At 38.5% G+C, this 18,376-nt stretch overlaps 1 protein-coding gene across 4 annotated transcripts in view; it reads left to right on the forward strand.

Annotated features, from left to right (window-relative positions):
- Nucleotides 1-18,376, forward strand: part of PDE7B (phosphodiesterase 7B) — a 312,328-nt gene that overhangs the window by 111,900 nt on the left and 182,052 nt on the right. For 3 of the 4 annotated variants that reach the window (XM_036994627.2, XM_017650215.3, XM_017650206.3), the window contains one exon: nt 6,727-6,787. In XM_036994627.2, coding sequence (XP_036850522.1) covers nt 6,781-6,787 — 7 coding nt within the window. In that variant the 5' untranslated portion in view covers nt 6,727-6,780. Of the gene's footprint in view, nt 1-6,705; nt 6,788-18,376 lie in introns of those variants that run through there. The other variant, XM_017650225.3, reaches the window with a different exon arrangement.

Raw genomic sequence — 18,376 nt, forward strand, 5'->3', positions numbered from 1 at the left:
GGAGGTTGGGGCTGTTCTTTTGGCTGTAGCCATTCTGTGTAATAGGTCAAGAAAAAAAGAAAAAGGGACAGCTCAGGCTTGGTACCCTCTTGGAGGAAGAAATGGACAAAAAAGACGGCAGCCGGTACTGTTGGGAAGACACATCTGACAGCCCTGTATGGCAATTATTTGTTACGACACCAGAACAATTAGCTGAGCATTCGGACTCTTCAGCCAGCCAGTCCAGCCCCTCTAGCCTAGCCCAGAATTTATTTTTCAAATCAATATGTAAATGGATTAAATTGATACTTTCCTCCCATCTCACCCGTCACTCCCAGTTTGATCAAGCCCTCTATCCTGACACACCACAGCTTTGCTGTCATCCTGTCATTTGCAACTTGAAGGATCCTAACAGGGCTCCAGGTCTGTGCGCAGGCAGCGGCCTCCTCCCTCTCCTTTGCCAGGCAGCTCCTTCCTGTCTTCCAGACTCACACAGTGGTCATCTCTTTTCGGAAGCCTCCTCTGATAGCCGCAGAGAGCACTGACTGCCCACCGTTGAAAGTGCCCGTAGTTGCTGTGCTCTGATTTCAGAGTATGCTCTAAACTTCCTGAGGACAGGACTGGCCTGAGTCTCACTGATCTCTGTCCACCTTCACAGTACAGCGCCCACACAGAGTGGGCACTTGATAACGATGTCTTTGTGAATGTTCATTCATTCATTCGAGAGACACTGAGGCTTCCAGGCCTGTTAGCCTTTGGGGAGTTCAGTCTCTTAACAGAAGCTATCTTTTTATGATCTGCAGACCTAAAACATTTTCTCTCCAGGCCTGTCTTCTGGGGTCTGGTTTTGATTAGTATCATTCAGTTCTTTGTTGGGGGCACATGTGAGAGATGGGCCAGATGTTTTGAAATGTCTTCTCAGCGTTGGGTTTCCCCCTTCATCACTCTGTTGCCGCTCCACACAATGTGGCTGCATCTCAAGGCAGGTCTCACTGGTGTGTATAAATAAGTGTCCAGAAAAACATCTCATGCTACCCCAGATTATCTCAAATCTCAAGTATATCCCACAGAATTGCAGAAGGAATCATTTATTCATTTATTTAATTAACACTGGGGATACCCATTCTTCAGCAGTCTTCATGCTAGACACTTAGGAGTTTAGAGGCACTCAGATAAAACAGATGCATCCACATGCGGGCTTTGGCAGTGTTTACTAAAAACTTCACTAGAGAAATTTTTCCATGTCAAGCCTGCAGAATCAAAATACTCAGAGATGGGGTGAGGGTGTGCATTAAGGCAGCCTGTGCTGAGGCCACACCTATTCCAGGGTGTCACTGTTGCTCCTGGCCCAGATGTAATATGTTTCACTTCCCATCGAATAGTGACCATGGTTAGCACTTCTTCGGCTCAGAAAACTCAGTTTTCATTTTTTTTTTCCAAAAGTAGTCTAGTCATATGTCAAGGGCTCTTTTTGTTTTGTTCTGTTCTAACGATCTCTCAATTCCAATCATGGAAACATGGGGTTTTGCTGCATTTCTGCAATGACATCTAACATTCAGTCACTAACTCTGGAAGTTGGGCCCGGAGCCTTCTAATCTTGGGATCACTGGCATGGTGGTGTGCTGCTGAATTCAACAATTCCACTGATGCCTCTTGCTTCTCCACTTTCCCCGGTTGTGGCCTGCCATTAGCTCTGCTCATAAGCCAATTTTGCTTTTTTGTCTGAGAGTCATTCCTAGAGACCCAGCCTATAGCCTGCTCCTCCAGTGATTTTATAAATACCTCATTTACCAAGTATTAAATTCCTTTCTGTTTAAAAAAAAAAAAAGCTATAAGGATAGGAAGGAAATAATAATAAAATCACAGCCTAGTAATTAGTTGCTGATATTTTTAACATTACCTGGTTGCAGAAAATAGTTCTTGCCTCAGCTGACACTGGAGCAAACCTCCAAGCAGTGAGGCCTTCTGTTTTGGGTTATTTTTGCTACTGTTTCCTCCCACCTAAAGATATCAAGACGCTTGCTGTAGAAAGTTTAGTTGTAGGAGGCCTGCAGAGAGACTAATATATTCAGGTGACAGCAAATATTCCAAAAAAATTAAGAGTATGAAAGTTTATTTGAAGCAGGAAAAACATTAACTAGTTTAGGAAAGCTGAAAGTGCCGCCAGTTGAACAAAGTGTGAACTTTTCACTGTCTTTAATGTTTTTTACTTCTTTTGAATGTAACAGTTACTATTATTAATATTTAAATATTATTTTCATCTTAAATATAATTTTCCTTAAGAAAAAGAGGTTTGCTGAATACTTTAATGTGATTTTTAGAATTCCACCTAGTATCAATTTTTCACAACTAACTTTATGCTGAAAGTATTGAAAAAATACAGTGACTTAAGAGAAATATGTCTTATTGTACATTTTGCTAGAACCTTTGATTTAGCTAATAGAAATTAAATATTTTTAATTTAAAATGCTGAGATAGATTTAGTATTTTAAAACATTCATTTTGTTCTTCCTGATTAAAAGGCAAATTTTAGACTTAATATAGAAAATTCTTAGTAAATAAGGACTAGCAACCAACTTGTGAAATATTCTGACTTTCAAAATCAGAAGTGTTTCTTCATTTTTAATCCTAAATAAACTAAGAAAACTAAAATATAATTTGAATGGAGGAGTTAGCTTTATTAATTCATATTTTTGTATTATAATCTCATCTACAATAATTTAAATCAGTACATTCTTAGTTCATAATGAATTAAAAACTAAATTCATGATGATACCATGATGTAGATGATGCACCTTGCCTTACAAATGAGAAAACAAATCTGGCAAAATTAAGTAACAGTCCATGATTGTGTAGCAGGAAAGTGGAGGCAGCAGCAGGATTTGAACTTGGATCAGTCCAAGCTGAAGCCCACACTCTAACAGGTGGCAGTTCATACATACAGCCAGTGGCTAATGAGTGAAAGAAGGGGATAGAAATAGACACAGTCTCCTTGGCCAAGGCAATGAGGAGGCCAACAATAGCTAATATTTGGGAATCTATGTGTGTTGGTCAAGCATCTGGTAAGCTGTGGCTTTCATTCTCTCACTCACTGGGAGGGGAGTATTCGTAGTGGGTTGTCCTGTGTTTCAATTTTCTGTCTCTTAAGAGAGTATAATGAGTAGGCAATGGTAGATGTACAGCACTTAGAGCAATGCTTAGCCATAGTCTAGGCTAAATAAATGTTAGCTAGCCCACAAATATTTACTAAGGTCTTGGTCTGTGTAAGGTACCAGGGTTATAATAATGAGGCATGTTAGAAACGCTAGCAGTGAAAGTGATTTGATCCTCACCATCAGCAAGGGCAGTAGACATCATACACATGAGTTCATGTGTAGCATATTCTTTGTGCTACAGGAGGAAAGCATGTGTCATAGGATCTCTCTGTTACTCGCAGGGCTTCAGCTCCTCACACGGGGAGTTTAATAACTATGCTCTATTATTTGGGGCAGTACTGGCTAGGAGAGAGTAGGGATGAACAAGGAGAGTTGGCCTCAGTATGTCAGGCACAGAAGACAAAAGAAAGATGGAAATCCCATGGAGAGATGGGATTTTGAGAATTAGGCAGAAGCCTGGTGATCAGAATAGAGTCAAAGTCACGGTCATCCCAGCAGGGTGCTGAGATGGGGTGTGCCAACATGCAGACCAAGTGGAGCAGTGAGAGAGGAGAGCTGCAGCACAGGAGAGCCCAGCAGGGCACGAGACTTGCCCCCATGGCAGCTCCTGCAGTTCTCTGAGACCTGGACCCTGTGGTTTAGCCCAATTAACCTCTTAAACTGGGTCATCACCTTAGATTGCACCGCAAGCAGGAGTCTGGCAGCCAAGGCCCTGCAAACACTGCCATCAATGAGAAAAAGCACTGGAAAGAATCTGGTTTCTTTCAAGTCCTGAGAACAATCAGATTCCCTTCTGGGCATTGCCTCAAAATCTGTTACCATCATAGGGTAACTTTACAAAGCAGGGCAATTAAAGAACTAGTTAAAGGTGCCTCAGCCATTTCCCAGATGGCCAGGGAGATGAAGACAAGGAAGAGGACTGCCTTGCGGTCCTCAGAAGAGCCACCGTGCCTGCCCTTGCTGCTCGGTCATCCACTTGTGCGGTCAGTGAACCCAGGCAGTCCATGGCTGTTAAGGAATGCATGCTCCATGGGAGTTTCAGAAGCTCCTGTATTTGTTTGTGTGCAGGAAAGAACTCAGGACCCCCAGCACATCTGTCATTAGCAAAGGGTAAAGGAGTATTCCAGAGTTACTTCTTTGTAGGACCCAGAATATGGATGGATAGAGCTTCTTAGCACTTTGTTTTGCCAAGAAGTTGAAAACATTTTAGAAACCTCATTTAAAAATAATTATTAACTCTTTCAGGGCATAAAAATACCATTTGAAAAGCAGGTAATGCAGGAAATGGATCATGGCAATTTGAAAGGGTTTAACCTCCACCAAAACACAATAAAACAGGGACAGTCAGATCAGACTCCATGGGTCGTTAATCCTCACATTTGCTCTCTGATCTGACTTTGTGGCACATTTTAGCATCCCCATGTTACTTCAAAAGAAATGAGGCATGACGAGATTAAAATAGCATGATAAGTTTCACATGATATTTAGGTCAACAGAATAGCAGGAAAAAAGCTTATGATACAGACTCCCTATCTAGTATTCAGTGGCCTTTTGCAACCTTTGTGTACACCCAACCTTCCTCCTCCGCAATCCATTCTCTTGACTCACCAAAGCAGCTTGCTTCCTTTCAATGACCCTAAGTCAGCTGTCCATGATCTAGGTTATCCCAGAAAATGGATTGATTTGAATGTAAATGAGTCAGTTTCCCCTTCTCAGCCTGCCCCTCTTTGTACCAGAGGATTTCATAATTATGGTAGAAAAATGTGAATACTCACATCCCCAGAAATTACTTTGTTTTCTATTAAGTGTATGTATAATAAAGATTGATAGGAGTGGAATTAACTGATCTGTGAACAGTGAAAAGAAACAGGAAAATTGACCAAGGTATGTTGTCCCAGTCATTCTAAGGACAGGGAAATAAGTGGTGAACACAAGCACTGGGGAAGGCAATCCAGCCTAGTACTAAATGGACACTATAAACCCAAGAGAGATGGGTGTAGAGAAATAGCATGCAAAGGGCCATTTTTGTATCAAGAGTGTTGCATATGGGGACAGTTGTCTTTTATTATGAAATATTTCAAGCACAGAAAATTGTTTAGAGAGTAAATTAAGGACCAGATCATTATAGAAAAAGTTGATAACCCCAGAAAAATGTTTCCAGGGAAGACCAGAAACATTTCATTCTTCTCTGTATCTTCCCCTACCCTGGATCTGATGTTGGTTATCCAATGTCTGTTTTTTTTATAAGTTAATGTATCAATAAACAATATGCACTATTTTTAGATACTTACAACTTCGTAAAAAAATAGAGACCATTTTCCTGCTTATGTTATACTTTTATATGATTTGAAAATTATATATGTATATTATTTGAACATTATTTTAATTTAGTTTTGAACAGTATATAATTTGAATATTATGTATTTATATGTGCATGTTCCATGTATATAATACACATTTTTAGAGTATATATAGCCCTAATTCATTTATTTCAACTACTGTGGAGTATTATTCCAATATATGAATAATGTATTATTCATCTGTTTTGTAGCTGGACATTAAAGTTTTATGTGTAAATTCCTCTAGTTATCAGTCTAGAAGATGATTTGCTGTATCATAGGGTATGCACATTTCAAGTTTATTGGACTTTGCCAGTTTTTCTCCACCGTGATTCTATCATTTAATACTGCAGTCCACAGTGTGTAGGAGTATGCCTTTCTCTACATTCTTGATAACTCTTGTCAGACTTCCAAGTTTTGCCTCACTGATAAATTCACACTAGACTTTATTTTGTCTTTAATGTTCTGGTTCTTGATTATTAGTATGGTTGAATATATTCTCTGTGTTTACTGACCCTTCAGATTTCCGTGAACTGCTTGTTCGTGTACTTTATCCATTTTTCTATTGGATTATTTGTTATTTTCTTTTTGATTTGTAGGGCTTGTTTATATATTCAGGTATTAACTATTTGTCAGTCATATACATAAATGTAATCAAGTCTATTCTTAAATAACTAATTGTATCTCTAAAGTTTGTCTTGCACGCAATTTTTGACAAGCAAGTTAAAACTAAGATATAGATAAGAAAGTTGTTATTTTCATGAGTCTGTGGGTTTAGGAAAAGCATTATGAGTGCCACTTTTTCATTATGTCCTTATTTCTCCCCCCACCCGCCAAGTAAGTTAAATATAAGCCACCTAGCTTTGTGCTGATTACAGAGTATATAGTTTAGAATGATTTTGATGCTGAATAAAGACCAATTTTGAGAGTGATTAAGCTCAGATCATTAGATCTAATAGATTGCATATCTTTCACTGAAAGAGAAACCATTAGACACCAAATGCATCCTCATAGAAGCACAAACAAATCAGCTCTAGACAGGGGCATGAGGCATACAGGAACAATCTATCCCATATTATTTCTCAAACACTTCACTACCTGGAAAGCCTTTGCTCAGGACCTAAATCCCTGAATAAAGACTCAGGTAACCAAAGAAAACATGCAGAGTAGGTGGTGTCAGGATGCATGGACATGTTGCACTGGGAATCCTGATATAAAATCTTAAAATAATTATGGCTTTCTTTCTCTTTCAGAGGTGTGGCGAAATCTTGTTTGAAAACCCTGATCAGAATGTCAAATGTGTTTGCATGCTAGGTAAGAAGGCTTCTCATTTTAAAACGGACCTACTAAGCCTATTGATGTCATGGGGGCTTACTGTTCTTCTGCTGCCTTACAGAATGTCTTTTGTTCCATATTGGCTTTTATACAGGTTCACAGACAGCTCTAACACATTCATATGTAGAACATGTGATGAGGAAAATGGGTTTTGATTTTGTTAATTATCAATAAGTCAAGAACTGTGCTTCTGAGTCTTTCAAAATTTTTCTTGCATTTTCTAAGGTAGAAAATTGGATGCCTGGTATTCAGGCAAATTTGATGAAAAAGTAAAAAGAAACATATTGTAATTCCTAAACTAGATATGATAATCTAGATAGGTAGACTATTAGGAATTTATATCACAGCACAAAGCCCTTACTTACAATGCCTGAGAGAACTATACATTTGAATTGAAATCAGCACAGCAATTGCCTATAGTACATTTATAATAAAACTGCAATGTTGTAATGAATAATCATTTGTTCTTGTGGGATGATATATCATCCATGCCTTTCACAAACTCTTTAATATATAATATTCTGTCAATATATAAAGTGGATAATATTTTCCTCATTGTATAGGCTAGAGCTCTAATACAAGGAATATAAATGTTGCACTTAACCTCAAAGTGAGAAATGGTCCAAATCATGATGTGTATATAAGTTGCTAAACTGTAAAATTTTAGGTACAGTGTTTAGATCTTATTTAAACTATGTCTAGTGGACTTTCAGTAGTAATAGAGCAAAACAATAGCATGGATAAATAAAAAGAATTTCACCAAAATTTCACCCTTCTCCATTTCAACTTTGAACCTTACTCGTAAGAGTCTTTCCAAAGAACAAAATGATTCATTTTAGCTTTTTCCATTTTCTCTGGCAAGCTCATAAATCGGTAGGCTAGGTTGTTGGTGAGATGACTCAAAAGTAGTCAGTGTTATAACTAGAGGTAGGGGAAGGTGTTAGTAATTAATAATTTAAGATAATCATGTGATAAATATTCAAAGGTTTATTGTGACTTAAAAACAAACCTGAAACACTAAAAAAACAAACAAGAAAAAGCCACTGTATTTTCCTAGCCTTCTGATGTTTCTTATTTTCTTGCACTGGTGTTTGAAACCTCTGTTGCAGTCTTTACATGTTTTTGATATAAGTAAGATCATAGCTATATAGCAGCACATCCTTTGTAAATAAACATTTTACTGGAAGCACATGAACATAGCATAGTTATCTGTACACACATTTCAAATACCTAGTATTTCTTTCCCTTAACCGTGGAAATCCCTCAAAAATGCTAATAGATGGATAGATGATTAATAGATAGATAATAGATAGATAGATAGATAGATAGATAGATAGATAGATAGATAGATAGATAGAGATATGGAAGCAGAAAATCATTCCTTTGTCTCATCACACATTGCAACCTTGGATTTGGGAAACCATCTCACCACCACATCAGATCTATTCATCAAGTAACTCATTTAGTATTCACAATAATGTAGTGAAGTTGGTGCTATTGTTACCCTCATTTTACAGATAATAAAATTGAGGTGAATGGTCGGAACCACAGGTACCCTTACTAAGGTACCCCTAAAATTTTATAAAATTATAGCTTTTACCTGATCTAGTACCTTGAATCAATTTTTATCTCACGATGATTTTAAGCAAATTAGCCCATCCTCTACTTTGAATTTTCCCTTGTCTTGGTTCTTCTGTGAGTTACTTGATCAGTTTATAGGTAAGGCAAGAATGGCAATAAACCACCTACTACTGCCTGCAGACTTGACTTCACTTAAGGTGAGGTCAGTCATCTTTCCATGTCTTCTGCATTTTATGGTATGGTTTATATAGCTGCCAGAAGACATTCCTGGCCACCAAATGCATCCCCAAAGCATCTGCAAGATTGCACAAAATTCTAAAATTAGAAATATACTTAGAGATCAGTTTTATATTCCTAGCTCTGTTATAATAATCACAAATAATTGAGCACTTAAATATGTGACAGATGAAGTCCATCTGAAGGACTTTACATAATTGGATCATTTATTCTAAGTAAATTAACACATGGCTTTTCTTTCAAAATATGGATATCCTTGGCAATGGCAATATATCATTGAGTTTGCAGATTTCATGAGTTAAAATAGATTTCTGTTTTCTTGGTGAGATTGAACTAAATAATATAAAGGTAGCTAAGAATGGGAATTTTATTTGAGAACACAGGAAAAATATAGATGGAATAGGTACAACAACTGTACATTTTACCTTTAAAAAGGATGGTAAATATTTGTTGGGTATCAAAGCTTGATTTACACATACAGTGAAAATTGAGTCCTCAAGGAACTTACATCTAAAAAAGGTTTATGCTTTTTCCTATTTATCTTTTTAAAAGGAATGCTATAAAATTTAATTGAAAGATTTACACAGTCTTTTGAAATCTTAGATAAGAAAGAATCCCAACCTATAATTACTATGGACAGCCATACCCATGGGTCAACCTGCCGTTAGCACGCGTGCACCTGAAGCACAAGGGTGGCACATTTCATTCTGTGCCAAATGAGAAAAGTGAAGTTGAATGGTTTATTACCTGAAAAACAAGAGAAAATCAAGTTCTGAATCTGTAACTCTCTACCGCTGAGACCACATCCTCTGTTTCATCAAGTAAGCGCATCTAATTTAACACAACAGGCACTGCTCCGCCATTGTCTGAGGTATTTGTTGCTTCCTTTGAGAGGGATCTGTGATTGTGCCCTCAGGACTTCCTGAAGCATTTCTTAAGAAAACTTTATATCTCCACCGATAATGATAGGGAGTCTTGACCTTATAAGGGAAATTAAGTTATCTAAGCACTGCCAGTCATGACTGAAGTTTATATTTTTGCAGGTAAAACGTTATAAATGTTATAACGTTTCATTAATAAATCAAAGTTTCCAAACAAGAAAGCCAAATACATAAAGTCTGCGTTTCTTAAACTTCATGTGTGATCTTTATGCCACCCCAAAATCGAGGTCAACCTGAGATGTCCACAGCTTCAAACTGGGGAGCTCTTGGCTCCCTCCCTCCTGAGGTCGCCATCTCCGCCCCTCGCACTCCGGGTGCGGAGGACCCACCTGGATCCCAAGCTGTGCCTTGGTTCCAGCACAGCTGAGATGGAATATATAAGGGGGTCACTAGCCAGGGACACCATTTGTGGTTTCCTTTCTCCTACACCATTTGCAGAATTCCTGTCCCTAGGTGATTCTGAAAAATACAGTTTTTATGCTCTGAGTTGTCTACCTCATGACTTTCATGAATAAGCCATCCGCACCAAAGTCTTGCTTCTGGCTCATTACATTTCATGAAGCATAAGTGTAAGATTCACCTTGAGTTACTCTGAAGTGCTGAATTCAGTGCAGTGTCAAGTGGGAGTTAAGTACAGCCATGTGTGCATCTTACGGGGAGTCATGTCTGGGCTCAGGGGGTGGGTTGTCTTGGATGTGAAGGTAAATGAAGATGTGCTGCAGAGCTGGCTACACACGGTATTAGCTATTTATTCCTTAAAATCCCCTCAGCGAGGGCAAATGCAGATAAGCAAGTGAGGCACCATGTTTTTCTAAGTGTTCCTTTCTTCTTCCCTTCATCCTTACACATATATTCAAAACTATCTCCTCATTGTCCTCCATAAAATTTAGTCATAAGATTTCTCTCAAGATCAAATTGACCTCAGAAGTTTATATAACTGTATCAAAGGGTATATCACTGCACCGCAACACTTGTCCCTTACTGAGGTATAATGAACTTGGGTATCAACCAAAGGGAAAGCAAGTAGAAGAGAAATTACCCCATTAATTGCACAAGTAATGGATGAACTATGGCAAGTTACATAAAGGCTTTATTTTTCAAGTGTGTAATGAAACTGTTGGGCTCAAAGAACCAGGAATATTTAAAGAAGTTACATAAAATGATCAGTGTCAATTCACTTCCCAGTTCAGTTGCTAATCTCACTCTGTGAAACCACAAATCCTGGGAAAAGAAACTTTCCAAACAAGAGGCATGAGACTTGGTGCACCTTGCAACGCCTTCTTTCCCCTTATTCTTAGAGTGAGGTTCTTTTAAACAGTAAGCCTTAATTTGTAATTTAGGACATTATATTGGCTCAGTTTCTCCAACCTCTTTATCTAGGTCTAATTCCACAATTTGAAATTTTCTGTAGCCCTGCTTTTGTTTCATGTATGATCCCTTTTGTGCTGATTGGTGTCATATCATTTGAAGGTAAAGCAAGCACTTTTGTACCTGCCATGGCTTAGAAGGGGGTGTTCAGGACATCAGGTTTCTGGTTGAAGCTTATTATAAATCATTTAAAGAGATTGCCAGTTTCCAAAGCAATAGAATACCATAAAATCATATTTTATTAACATTCAACATGAGCATACAGAGACTGGTCCTACCTCTGAAAAATTAACTGTGTACATAGAGGCTGCTTTGTCTTTTAGGCTTCAATTTATAGTTTTTCTACAAAGTGGAAATGAAAATGTCTGTCCTTCCTAGCCCAGGGGTTACTCTGGTGATAGAAAACGAGGTTCTCATAGGAGATGCTGCTGCTATGAAATGTCATTTATGCATCAATAAACTGATAAACAGTTGAAAATAAATGAATCGATGAACAATAAAAACAAATCATAAATTACTTATTGATGACATTAATAGTGTTTAGAAAAACACCTGAAAAGCTGAAACATTATATAAATGTGAGGGCAATTTTTAAAAATATTAAATATATTCTTCAAAATTGTGTGGTACCTCAAGGCATTCATGCAATATTCATTTAAAAGATCTGCATCAGATCCCTACTGCATGCAAGGTACTGTGCTGAGCACCAGCAATGCAAAGACCACTGAGGCACGTGTCCTGCCCTCAGAGGGTTTGCAGTGCTGGGAGATTCAAGCCCTGAACTCCAAAATTGGCCATACTAGCTTGAGAGTGACAAATGATTCAAAAGAAACAAAGTGTGTTGGGGCTTCAAATGATGGCTAGAGTACATAGAGGTAGGATATGAAGACACTTGGGTTGAGATATGCAAAGGCTGAGAAAGAGACAGCATTCTAGGTGGATGCACAACCATATTCAAAAGCTCAGATACAAGAATGCTGGGGAGTGAGAGGCAGCAGTAAGTGTTTCAGGCCACAAAGATGAAAGGATAAATTGTAAAGGAACCAAAGGTGTTATTTTAGGCAGTTTGGCTATAATCATTGACTCTAAAAAGAACAGAGGTATCAAATAAAAATTCTGGTTTCTCTTACTTAGAGAGTATTTTTTTATTAAGGTAACATTGATATACAATCTTATGAAGGTTTCACATAAGCAACACTGTGGTTACCACATTCACCCATATTATGAAGACCCCACACACACCCCATTACAGTCACTGTCCATCAGCATAGTAAGATTTTATAGAGCCACTATTTGTCTCCTCTGTGCTGTACTGCCTTCCCCATGACCCCCCCCACATTATGTGTGTTAGTCATAATGCCCTTTAATCCCCTTCTCCTTCCCTCCCCAGCTACCCTCGACATTTCCTTACCTTTGGTAACTGCTAGTCTCTTGGCATCTGTGAGTCTGCTGCTGTTTCCTTCCTTCACTTTTGCTTACTTGTTATACTCTTCAAATGAGTGAAATCATTTGGAACTTTTCTCTTTCCGCCTAGTTTATCACTGAGCATAACACCCTCTAGCTCCATCCATGCTGTTGCAAATGGTAGGATTTGTTTTCTTCTTATGGCTGAATAAGAAGAATTGTGTATATGTATTATCTCTTCTTTATCCATTCATCTACTGATGTACACTTAGGTTGCTTCCATATCTTGGCTACTGTAAATGCTGCTGCAAAAAACATTCTTTTCAAATCAGGGATCTTGTTTTCTTTGGGTAAATTCCTGGGAGTGGAATTACTGGGTCAAATGGTATTTCCATTTTTAGTTTTTTGAGGAACCTCCATATTGCTTTCCACAATGGTTGAACTAATTTACATTCCCACCAACAATGCAGGAGGGTTCCTCTTTCTCCGCATCCTCTCCAGCATTTGTTGTTTCTTGTCTGTTGGATATTGGTCATCCTAACCAGTGTGAGGTGATATCTCATTATGGTTTTAATCTGCATTTCCCTGATAATTAGCCATGTGGAGCATTTTTTCATGTGTCTGTTGGCCATCTGAATTTCTTCTTTGGATAAATGTTTCTTCAGATCCTCAGCCCATTTTTTAATTGGGTATTTGCCTTTTCAATGTTGAGGCATGTGAGTTCTTTATATATTTTGGATGTTCACCTCTTACCTGATATGTAGTTTACTAATATATTCTCCCATACTATAGGATGCCTTTTTGTTCTACTGATGGTGTCCTTTGCTGTACAGGAGCTTTTTAGTTTTATGTAGTCCCATTTGTTCATTTTTGCTTTTGTTTCCCTTGCCTTAGGAGACGTGTTCAGGAAAAAGTTGCTCATGTTTATATTCAAGAGATTTTTGCCTATATTTTCTTCTAAGAGTTTTATGGTTTCATGACTTACATTCAGGTCTTTGATCCATTTCAAGTTTACTTTTGTATATGGAGTTAGACAATAATCCACTTTCATTCTCTTACATGTAGCTGTCCAGTTTTGCCAACACCAGTTGTTGAAAAGGCTGTCATTTCCCCATTGTATATCCATGGTTCCTTTATCATATATTAATTGGCCATATATGTGTGGGTTTATATCTGGGCTCTCTATTTTGTTCCACTGATCTACAGGTCTATTCTTGTGCCAGTACCAAATTGTTTTGATTATTTGGCTTTGTAGTAGAGCTTGAAGTTGCAACCTGTTTTAAGGCAAAATAACGTATGGCATTTAAAGACCTGGTACTGGCTACAAGCTGTGTGGCCATAGGCCAGTCATGGAAGGGTTGTAGACAACAGTCTTCCCTAAAATGGATTAATAAGTAATAGTAACAATATTATCATTTACCTAATTAAGTTTATTGGGGGTAAAATAACACAATAAATATTAAAGCATTCCATGAACTTTTAGAAGAATTAGAAATGTAAATATTATTTTTATTAATACTAATAGCTAATTTGTTCTAAGTCTTTGCATTTTGTTTTATATTAGTATTTTTTACATGCAAACTGACAGCTTTGGTATATCTATAGAAAAACTATCTCAATTTGGCTCAAGTGAATAGATATTTTCAGGTGCATGTTTGCCATCTAGAACTATACATAATATTTGTATTATTAAAGAAAAAAAATATTGTAAAAACTATCTTGGAGAGATTCAAGATGGCGGCGTGAGAGTGCAATACCGAGTCTTTTGATAAGAACTAACAGAACTTTGTCCAGTGGATCCATGACTCCCCTCTAAAGCCATTTAGGGGAAGTGGTCCTGGCATGATGGAAGCCCAATTTTTGAAGAGTATAATCAATGCCTACTGGATCAATCTTTCTTCCAGTCCAAGAAATTAATCTAAAATAATTATACATAATAATTATTAAGTAGTACAGTGCCCTAGCACAGTTCTGAAGGTAAGGTTAATAACATCACTAAACCTCCATAACATGCTCAAGACAAAATATTTTCAGTAGTTATATTGAATAAAATAACCTAAAATTCCTGGATTCACTCTAATAGCATTAAAAAAATTGTGATTATAAGTATCCTTGAGAGCCCACACAGCAATGGCATTTAGTGAATTTCATTCTGATTATTTTAATTTAGGTCTCTTAAATTATGCAGTCATCTTAAACATTTAAAGGACAGCTGGTTCATTCTAAAGATGTTAATTAACTTGATGTGGAGAATCCTTTTACAATGTATATCAAATCATGATTTTGTACACTTAAAATATCTTACATTTTGTCAACTGTACCTCAATAAAGCTGAAAAGAAAGAAAAAAATTATTTTATGTGCACTTAACTTTAAAAGTGAAGGTCTATGTTTAAAGACAAAAGTTTTCAAGTTGCTTAACTTTGATTTATCAAGATTAAAATGCCTCAGGCATTTGTATTAATTTTAACTTACACGCATAAAGCACTTCATTCATATCATACAGACACATCAATTCACTCTTCCTATATGCATGTGCATGTATGATATTTTCTTCCTCTCAAAAGAAAGCAAATTGAAACAGGGATATTTCCAAGAAAGGGTGGTGGGGGCATTATCCCCATCACTCACCAGGGCCTGTCTCATTTTACTTTTCATTATGACGTATTTTGTATTTGTTTGTTTATCACTGTGCTCCAGACTCATCCTGCCCCACACCCCTATACAAAGAAAGTAAATATGAAAGCAAAGACTTAGTTTTATTCACTGCTGAGTGTCCAGCATCTGGAACAATTCCCCAACCATGTAGCCCCTCATAATAACTCAATATTTGCTAAATGCATACATGTTGATGCATTTTTGAGTAGCATAATCAACTTTAGGGCATGGCCCAGATGTATCAAAAAATGGGCTGGGTAAAACTGCAAAACATCTGCTAACTCTGCCAACGGATGCATCAGCTCCCACCTACTAACTGTGCATTATTCTAGGTTACAGAATGAAAAATATGTAGTTCTCTACAAATAGGAAATTAGAACCTATCCAAAGATTCAGGTGGCTAACAAATATTTCTTGAGCACTGGTCTCTGCCCAATCCTCTGCTAAGGATGCTCTGAAAGTTGATATAATAATGATATAATAATGATATAGACTCTCTATTGCCACAGAGTTTATTCTCCTGCAAATGGAACATTGTGTTAAGAAAACACGAGGAGGCCTATTATTTTGTCTTCTGTTTATAGGAATATGCAGAAAATTATTTCACTCTGAGGTTTTTTCATTTAAAAGGCTTTCTACATTATCCTGCTACCTTTAAAAGCATTTTTATTTGGAAATCAATATTGCCCTGCATAAGGAAAATAAGTTTCCTAGTTTCATGGTTGCTTTCTGTAGAATGCTGCAACATTTCCACAACAACAAAACAGCACACTTTTGAATGCAGCTCAGAGCCAGGACTCAGATAAGAGCTAGCTACAGAATCACAGCACAAGCAAAGGCCAAAGTGTCAGACCTGAAGCTATCAAATCCAAAAGTGGTAGAAATTCCAGTCTTGTATTAGCTTCATTTTCTGTTCTTAAGGCAGAGAAAATGAGACTTATCCTTCACACAAAGCCACACTTCATAAAAGTTGTTCAACAAGCAAACATTTATCGGTGCCTATTGTGTGCCAGGTAGAGATGCACAGACATTAAAGTTCTGATTCCTTCCCTCAAGAAGCTCCCAAACTAGTGGGGATGGACAGCTATACATACAATGACAACATAGCAGAAAACATAGTGAGGATGGGCCAGGGTCTTATGAGAACGGTGTAGGGGGTGTCTGGAAAGGCTTGTGCAAGAGGCGATAAGAAGCTGAGAGTCGAAGAGGAACAGCAGACAACCCTGTGAGGCTGGGAAGCACAGCCCATTGAGAAAGACATTGGCATTTCTAGGCAGGAGGACCAGCAGGTGCAGGAAGCTTAAAGTGACAGAGAAACTGTATGTTCTTAAGCCGTGAGAATAGAACAAGAGGAAAGAAATGCTAAGATAATCAACATGGAAAGGAAGGTGAGGCAGATTATAAAGGGCCTTATAACAGGACAGAGAACCATTTAATGATGTTTAAGCAAAAGCACTACAATGTGAGATATATCCTCCAGGCGGCTACCTGGTCAGAGTAGAGAGGACAACAGAGAACAAGACTGGAGAGAGACCAGGTCAGAAACTGCAGTAATAATCAGGCAAAATGAGGTGTCCTGGCCAATGTCAAGATGGACAGAGGTGCAAGATTCAGGAGACTTTGAGAGGTTGCTAGAACTTGACAATCAATTGTAGCAAATGCAGTCACATAGAGAACAGACAGAGGTACTGTTTTCCCCACATACACCCCCAATGGAGAGAATGCCATTTGCAATTGGGGGAATATGATGAGTTACATTTTGAACACAGTAAGTTTATAATGCCCAAGGAATTCTCAGATATAGTAGGGAGTCTGTGGAGCTCAGAAGAGTGACCTGCAAGTAGATAATGGTGACAATTTATCAGCGATGCCATCCCCCAGGGGAGATGAGGAGTGAGATGGAGGTACACCCTAGAACACTTGGAAGCACTGCACGGAAGGCTTGGACAGGTTCGGGAGGAGCGTGCAGAAGCCTCAATAGGTAGATTAAGAATGACGGCGCAGAGAGACAGAAGGAAAACAAGAGAGAATGATATCTTGACCAAGAGGGGAGAGTTTCAAAAGAAAGGGTCATGACAAAAATGTGAAATACTGTAGAGGGCCAAAGAGATCAAGCCTAAAAGGCACTCACTGGACTGAGAGACCTGGAGGTAGTATGAGCAAGCGCACAGCTCATAGAAAGGCCAGAGGGGAGGGCGGTGGGGCCGAGTGGCAGAGCCCCAGGAGGGCCAGCTCTCTGCTAGGAAACGTGTCTTAGAAAGGAAGGCGGGTAACGGGACAGTGCCTGGAAAAACTTCTTAAGGTGGAAAAGATCTGAGAATGATGCACGGGAGAAAGAGGAAGTAGAGGAAGTGACTGAATATTCTGAAGAGAAAGGGAGTGAGTGTGAAGCTTAAACCCGCCACCCCTGGGACTGAGAGAAGGTGGTGATGGCAGAGAAGGCTGAGTGAGGAAGGTGGCGGGTCCATCAGGGAGGAGGTGGGCAGGAACTGAGAGGGTTTCCGTTGAAGTACTTCCCTTCTTTTCAAGAAGAAAGCATGGTATTCTGCTAAGAGTAAGGAGAAGCAGAGTGGAGGTGAGCATAAATAGGGAGGTAACAGACTGAAATGAATGGCAGAAATAAGAATTGATGAGAGAGTGGTGAAAGAGTATTTTGAAGCAGTTCTGAGGTTAGACTTTAAGAACTAAGATCTCAGTGCCCATCCATTAAAAATAAAAAATATATAAAACACAAACCCATTTCAGAGAAGTAACTGCTCCCTGTTCGTAAACACCCTTGTGTTCCTTTTTCTGTTTAGTTGTCTCCTCCTCCTCTAAAGGCCAGTCAAGGTACCTTGCATAGGACTTTCTTCGTGACCCTAATTCCCTGTCTCATACTCTAAAAATTGAATGGTTTCTCCATTTCCCCATCTGGCCTGAATCTTCCAAGGAGTATGTGTCCCTCTTTCTATCCCCAACACCTAGCACTGGCCTAAAACTTCAAAGTCATACAAAAAATTATTCCTAATGAAGGTATGAGATAAGTGTAGGGTTATGTATTTGCCCTTAACTTTCTCCTCTGACCTCATGATGCCTCAAGGAGGCTCTTGTTGGACCTGTGCTGGCCTGGGAGGGGATGACTTCACCCAGCTGTCAAGGAGATTAAAGGTGCTAAGCCATCTGAGCCCCAAGAGTATCAGTGTCTCCTGCGCTGGGCCCAGCCCTGGCCAATCAGATCAAAACTGCCTCTTCCTTCTCAGCCCCGCCTCCTCCGGGTCATTTTCCTCTCTTACAAAGTTCATTCAAAAGCTTTCTGCTCTCAGAATAAGTCCACCTAGGAATCCTTGTATATAGTAAACTTTCATTTCTGTTTTGCCCCCCAAAAAATGTTGGTTTTTTTT

The sequence above is a fragment of the Manis javanica genome, chromosome 13, assembly GCF_040802235.1.
Source record: "Manis javanica isolate MJ-LG chromosome 13, MJ_LKY, whole genome shotgun sequence".
Classification (NCBI taxonomy): Eukaryota; Metazoa; Chordata; class Mammalia; order Pholidota; family Manidae; genus Manis; species Manis javanica.